At 38.3% G+C, this 6926-nt stretch overlaps 1 protein-coding gene across 1 annotated transcript; it reads left to right on the top strand.

The window, feature by feature from the left end:
• Positions 1-331: 331 nt before the first annotated feature.
• Positions 332-6513, top strand: LOC149197769 (uncharacterized). Its single transcript, XM_089403995.1, has 2 exons — positions 332-5744; positions 5842-6513. The coding sequence occupies exons 1-2, from the start codon at positions 5349-5351 to the stop codon at positions 5920-5922; spliced, it is 477 nt and encodes a 158-aa protein (XP_089260121.1). The 5' UTR covers positions 332-5348; the 3' UTR covers positions 5923-6513.
• The last annotated feature ends 413 nt before the right edge of the window (positions 6514-6926 follow it).

Genomic DNA, 6926 nt, shown 5'->3' with positions numbered 1-6926 from the left:
TATTAATATCCTTTAATTATTTTAATTTCCTAAGTTTAGATTTAGGGTCCCATTAAAAATAATTAATTATTTTAATAAAACTGTCTCCTGGTGGATTTTCCCAAAACAATTTCTGGGTAGTGGAGAATGCATGTGTCTAAGTTTCCTTGCAAAATTTGAGGCCTAGAGCACATCCGATGCTACCCCAATTCAACAATGTAGGCCCCACTTTGGTTTCATGTAAAGTGAAATTAAAATTTCTCTTAGTGACTTTAACGTAAAATAACTTGGGAGGCTTTAATATTTGGTATGTGTAGGAGGATAGTAGGATACAAACAATATGAAAGCAAGTCCCATCTCCAACTCCGGCCTCTGCAGTTTTGGTGTTTGGAATCGATTTGCTGTGGTTGCACCCGTGCTATGTGATTTAATTACAATCACTGATCAAGTGGGACCATCCTCATCCCTTGATCTGAAGCCTTAGGTATTTTGCTTTTGGAAGTCATTAAGTGAAAGAAAAGAGGCGGCTGGGCACATAGCGAGAACAGAGGACGGCTGAGAAAAGACTGTGGAGGAAGTCTTTTGAGGAGGATAAACTTTAATGCAGACGTAAGTCTGGGCACAAAAGACAAATTCGTATAGCAGAGAAGAAGCCTGAGTTCAGAATTGGCTTTGCAGAAATTATTTTGCAGTACTTGGGCCTGGTACGACGCAGCTGAAATCTGAAGTCTGATGGAGCGATGGAGCTCGTGTCATCCTTTTGCTGGCACCGTGGCTTGCTCTAGGCATCAACTTCAAGAGCAGCTGCTAAGATTCAGCTACTGTAAACTTGGTTTCTGGTTTTTGATTGCCGTGCAAGTTTTGAGTGTGTCAAATACTCGGCTGCTGCGTGGAATCCTGAGTGGAGTTGGCTGCAATCAGACGAACTGTGAGGTTTATGTTGAAGGCTGTGATAGCTAAGTATCATTTGCTTCAAAGCATGTATCTCTGTTTCTGTAAATTTGTTTGAATCTGCCCTAATAGACAAATTTCATTTCTCTTGGGTTTTCCCCCATCTTGGGGGTTTTATCCCTGAGCCTTGCTCATACACTGTGTTGTATCTTCTTGTGTGTGTGCATTTTTGGTGAGATCAGATTTATGCTTTAGAGATCCTGAGTTTTGTGCTTCTGTCATGTCTATGTTTCTAGCTCAAATTTTCTGTTATATGAGTCATTATATTCTGTCTTTATCACAGTAAATTAATTGAGCATGAATTTGAAACAACAAAATAAAATGTGAAACAGAAGTCCTCTTCTTGGTGAAATGAAACAGTGCTGCTAAACACATTTATTTCCCCCAAATTTTTACAATTATTCAATAGCATCAACTTTCTTCCTCTCACATATCATTTCTTGCAAGAGAACAACATCAGGGTTGAATTTGGAAAAACATCTTTTGAGGGTTAGTTTTTTGTGGTCACCTCCTATCCCTCTCACATTCAGAATAATCATGGTTTTGGGGTCCTTGAGGCTTTCCCCGCTCCAAGGGCCCCCTTAATTGTCATTTGCTTCCTTAACTTCTTTCATGCTTTCTTTTTATCTCGAGAGAGGAGTGATTTTCTACTATCGAAGGGATTTTTTTAATCTCTTTTTGGCCAAGCCACATTCAATTCTATCTTCTTCCTTTTTGGGAGCTATGGATTGCAGATCTGAGATTGTATCTAGGGCTCTTTATCCTATTATCATCCATTTCAAAGCTCGGTCAGGGTCTTGAGATAAGGTGGCAGCTGATGGTTTGCATATGCTATCAGGTCCTTTCCTAATAGAGATTGGAGAAGGCATTTTGAATGATTCCAGGGGTTTAATAGAGTCCATACTATTGGCAAGTTCCAAATTGGAGCAAAATCCAGATTGCTAGGGTTTACATTTTGAGTATCTACCCCTTATTCTTGTCCCAGAAGGCCCCCAGAAACAATATCTATTTTATCGTTTAAAATATTGGGAGTTGAAAAGGATAGAGAGACAGGGTTAGACTCAGATTTAAACATACCTTTTACTGCATCCTTGATTTCTCCCATTTTTGATATGGATACTTCCTGCATCTTGCAAGCATCCAACGAAGTTCCTTCTTTGCCTAACTGCTCAGGCCCCTGACCTTACCTTCAAGGGTATGGGGCCTTTTGACTTCATTTTCTGGCAGCACCCCTAGAGCATTTTCTAAATGTGCAAAATTTTCTACCTTCATAGGGTTAGGAACTGGCTTTTGTTTTACTGCCGACATTTTTCCTTTCTCTGATAAGAACAGTCCTTCCAGAGATTGCCAATTTCATGGCACTGTGAGCATCTGAAGGGAATATTCCAGCAACTAAAATTCACAGATAATTCTAGTTCCCCCATTTGATTTCCAGTTTCCCTAAAAGTCCTCAAAAATCCATTTCCATCAAGACTTTCACTATTCTTCTATCAATTTCTGAATAGAACCCTTCTTCTAACCTTATGAATTTCCCTATAACATCTTCTATATGTTTTAGAATGGCCTCACTCAACATTTCCATTGGTAAACCTGGAAGTTCTACGGTAGATTGTGAGTATATTGGTTCTTTTTTCGGGTCAAATCCAGGTTTCCACCTCCTGATATCCTGAAACAAGGGACCCCAGAACCATTTTTTCGATAATATCTTATCTACATCTGAGAAGAGCTGAAGTTTGAATGCCAACCAGCCCCTGAGCAATGTATGGTATTTTGGCATGGAATATGTCATCATTTGTTGGACATTAATAAAATTATCTTATCTTTTCTAGCCATTTTTGTTCCAGCCACCTCATCAGCCTTCCGCCAAAACAAATTTCCCCATAAAGCAATTAGTTACGGCAAAATTCTTTAAGGCCGCATAATATCTTCCAGCCCTATGTCTTCCCCCACCACTAATCTAACCTTCTCCTTTCGCTTCTTCAGACACTTCTTGTGAGTATGCTTTCCATGAATTGATGTCTGGTTCTTCCCATTTCAACATGCCAGATCCTAAATCTGCTGTTCCATCCTCAGTAGGAAACTTGCATATCTCCACTGGTTCATTTCTCTGTGCTAATGAGTGAATTGGAGCAATAGATTGTGATGGGATGGGTTGGCTTCTTGATAATCATTGACAGGATCACAATAATGGCGATGTTCATTGACCTTGGACAAGAACTGGTCCAGCATACCACAAGTGCTTTCCACAGTTAACCCTTGTACCTTCTTCTCTGACAAGCCAGGACCCTTAAACTTTGACATGTTCTGCTCCAAATTTAGAGGTTTATATAGTGCACAGTCCTCACTAAAGGCTTTTGGATTGCTTACAAGTCTCTATTAGCTCTTCCCTATTCACAAACCTGTGGAGAGCCTCGTTGTCCTCTTCAGAGTAGATATCTCATTCTTCTTCCATCCTTCCTCAGACCCCTGTCTCATGACCTCCAAACCCCAGATTTGGACTAGTTACACCCTCATGTATTCATATTATCTTGTTCTTGTTGCATTTTATTTTAGTGGCATTAAATTCTTCTTCAAAGAGGACAAAATGAGCCCTACAAAAGCCTCCGATGCCGGAGTTTAGTGTCTTTTGCAAAAATGCCCTCTAAACTTGAGTTGCTGATTTATTTATTTTGAATGAAAATATGCTTCTGATTTTTTTATGATTTTCTATAACAAAACAATAAGCATTAAAAACATTGAAAAAATGGAAGTACGACAGAAAGGCCACCATCACTAGGCAAAATCAGGGGAAAATTTGAAAACCCCTCATAAGAAAATCTTTTTTCTAGAACCGAAATCGATCAACAATCCGGCAATAGACCAAGCCAAATTGCAAGAAACTGATTGCCATGATGACCCAGGATGAAAAGAACATCAGGGAATTTATCCAGCAATCGTAATCCGCTCAGTCATCTATTGCAGAAAGATTTGGAACTACTGTAGGTGTGATGTGAGGCGATTTTAAGTTTTCTACTGAATGAAAAACCTAAGGCCAAAAAGCGATTAGGCTCAATTGACCTATTGATATTTCACCTAAAATCTAAAGGTTTAAATTCGAAAAGGAGAAACTGGACTGTGTAAGTCTGGATCTGCCATTTAAATATCTATTCTGATGTAAACAATGACGAAAACTTATAATTTCAGATGGATATTAACACAAGACCAAACCAAATGAGACCTAACCTAAGAATTGATCTACTGGCTGGAGTCGATATGATTATCAATTGTTCATCTGATAGAAACCCTTGAACATTATCATGTGTTCTTGGATCAAACTAAAACCAAATGCTGGACAACCTAAATGAGTTATGAATCTCAACTAACCTAACGATGACTTCATAATGATTCCGACTTAACTATCATCTTTTAAAACAAATTATTTATTAATGTTCATAATGATTCCGACTTAACTCTCATCTTTTAAAACAAATTATTTATTAATGTTCTACAAAGAAATTTCTCAGACTAAGTTGCCTAGAGTCAAGGAAAAACTTCAATTAAATGTCCTTATAAATGAATCTGAGAGTATTTGCCTTAAATCATCAGCAATAATTAATGGGTTTAACAGTATTTGCTTTAAATCATCAACAATAAATAAATGAATTTGACAGCATTTCTTCCAGCACTGACAAGCTTGTTGCAGAAGTGATCTACAATCGGTTGTGGTTTTGGCCTTTGGTTTCTTCCAGTTTGGCTTAGTCTGTTGTTGGATTGTTGATTGAATTTGAATCTATTGATCAGAATTTTGGATCAGTTCTTGTTTATATATATTTTTCAATATAATTTGTTTCAGTTTTCAAATATAGGATGGATCACTCTGTTTTAAGAGTATGGTAAAGCTTTTCAATTCTAGTTGTTTGTGTTTTAATGAGTGTAATGCGTTGTTACAATGAGTGGAATTTTTTTACGAGATCTTTGCTCTATGCAAAAGTTGCTCAACTTAAAAGTTGCTTTTAAGTAATATCCAATACCGATGCGTATCTATTCCATTAAAATCACCTCGTGCTCATCTTTTCATGGAAAATCAAGTGCAAGCCTATTGTGCTTTGAATCAAGGTCATTTTTGCTACAGGCACTCAAACTTTTCGATAAACCACTCTCTGATAAACTGTGAACCGAGAATGAGTACTCAATCACTTTAAGTGTAGGGGTGTTTTGATTTTTTTCAACACAAACACTTGCTTAAAATTTATCTCCCACATAGGGGAGGGACGCCATTACCTATGCGTCCTCCCGTCCACCTCACCTACCAACGTGGAGACACCATAGACGCTGTACCACAGGTGGCTAGTGGGTCTTGCCACGTGTTGTTGTAGGTGTCTGCATTAAATACTCGCAGTTAAGTGGGGTTTAGGGTTTTGTCTGTCGTGTTTTACACCATGTCTTCGCAGCTCTGTGTTATTTTGCTAGTGTCCGGTGTGTGGGCAATCTGCTCTGTTGGCGATGGCTCCTCTCGGCTCCGGTATTGGTTTGCTTTGTTCACCATTCTGGTGGTGCTCACTGGGCGAGGTTGTTTGCAGGGGTTCTTTGGTCGTTTAGGGTTTATCTTGTGGTTGCTTAACCACGCATGGCATCGCTGTTTGCAGTGGTTTGTTTGTGCTTTACAGTTGTTGGTGTGGTTGCTTGACCTAGTTCGACGAGGGTTTATGGTTGCCGCTGTTGTTTGTTCTGCACTGTCGGGGGTTTACAAATACCTGCCATGTTGTTTCATCCTTGCGACCTGTTGTTTGGGAAGCAATTCAGTGGTCAACATTCAGGTTTCGAGGTCAATGAAGGTAACTTTGCAAAATCATGGGTTTTTTTTTTCGATTTTTTTTTTAGGTTTTTTCACAAATTTTATTTTTTCCATGTGTTTGCAAGTTTGTGTTGCAGGTGGTTGTTGCAGAAGAGGTGTGGCGAGGTCTGGGGGATGTTTGGACTTGCTGGTGGCTTCTGCGGTTCTTCAACACTTAAATTTGTTGTTTGGAATTTAGCTCTGGTTGCACTGTTGCTGTTTGAAATTTGGGAATTTAGCTATTGTGTTCTTCAACACTTAAATTTGCTGTCTGGAATTTGTGAATTTAGCTTTGGTTGCCCTGTTACTGTCTGGAATTTGGGAATTTAGCTATTGTGTTCTTCAACACTTATTTGCTGTATGGAATTTGTGAATTTAGCTCTGGTTGCATTGTTGCTGTCCGGAATTTGGGAATTTAGCTATTGTGTTCTTCAACACTTAAATTTGTTGTATGGAATTTATGAATTTAGCTCTGGTTGCACTGTTGCTGTTTGGAATTTGGGAATTTAGTTATTGTGTTCTTCAATACTTAAATTTGGTGTCTGGAATTTGTGAATTTAGCTCTGTTTGCATTGTTGTTGTTTGGAATTTGGGAATTTGAAGGTTTTCCCCTACATTAATCAAGCAACACTTAAATTTGCTGTGAATTTTTGCCCTCTGTTTAAATTTGCTATGAATTTCTGTGAATTTTTGCCCTCTGTTACGATTTCTCTGCTTGCTTGTAGCTTATAAAGTCTTGCTTGTAGGGTTTAGCGTTTGTTCCTTAGGGTTTAGGGTTTGTTCCTTTAGTATAGTTTATTAAGATGTTTACCTCACGTTTCCTCGATACTATACCCTAGCTATTTTCATTTCTAGAAACTCTTTTCTTGTTGTTTCCTGTTTCCTGTAATTGGAGACAATGTTGTAGATGTATCTCTCTTATTTGGGGGTACATTGACCTAGAGCCTCTTTATAGCGTGAGTTATTTACATGTTCTCTTTGCATAGAAAAATAAGTTTGAGCTAAGTTTGATTATTAATTTTACATGCCTGGTATGATAGGCATCGAGATGTCCTTAATACATATCATTATTGGTATCTCTTTATAAAAGTTACATCCGAGCTATCTACATGTTCTCTGTGTAGAGCAAAAAGATGTTTGAGCTAAGTTTGATTAGTAATTTTACATGCCTCGTATGATAGGC

This window comes from Pinus tabuliformis, chromosome 2_2 (assembly GCF_031772625.1).
Source record: "Pinus tabuliformis cultivar Carrire ecotype Pingquan chromosome 2_2, CPIR1, whole genome shotgun sequence".
In the NCBI taxonomy this organism is placed as follows: Eukaryota; Viridiplantae; Streptophyta; class Pinopsida; order Pinales; family Pinaceae; genus Pinus; species Pinus tabuliformis.
This window is presented reverse-complemented; position numbering and strand designations above follow the sequence as displayed.

Bases quoted from the DNA above. Each gene is read 5' to 3' on its own strand.
- LOC149197769 (XM_089403995.1), top strand. From the start codon at position 5,349: ATGTCTTCGCAGCTCTGTGTTATTTTGCTAGTGTCCGGTGTGTGGGCA. The intron at 5,745-5,841 runs GTAACTTTGCAA...TTTGTGTTGCAG, and splicing joins AGGTTTCGAGGTCAATGAAG to GTGGTTGTTGCAGAAGAGGT.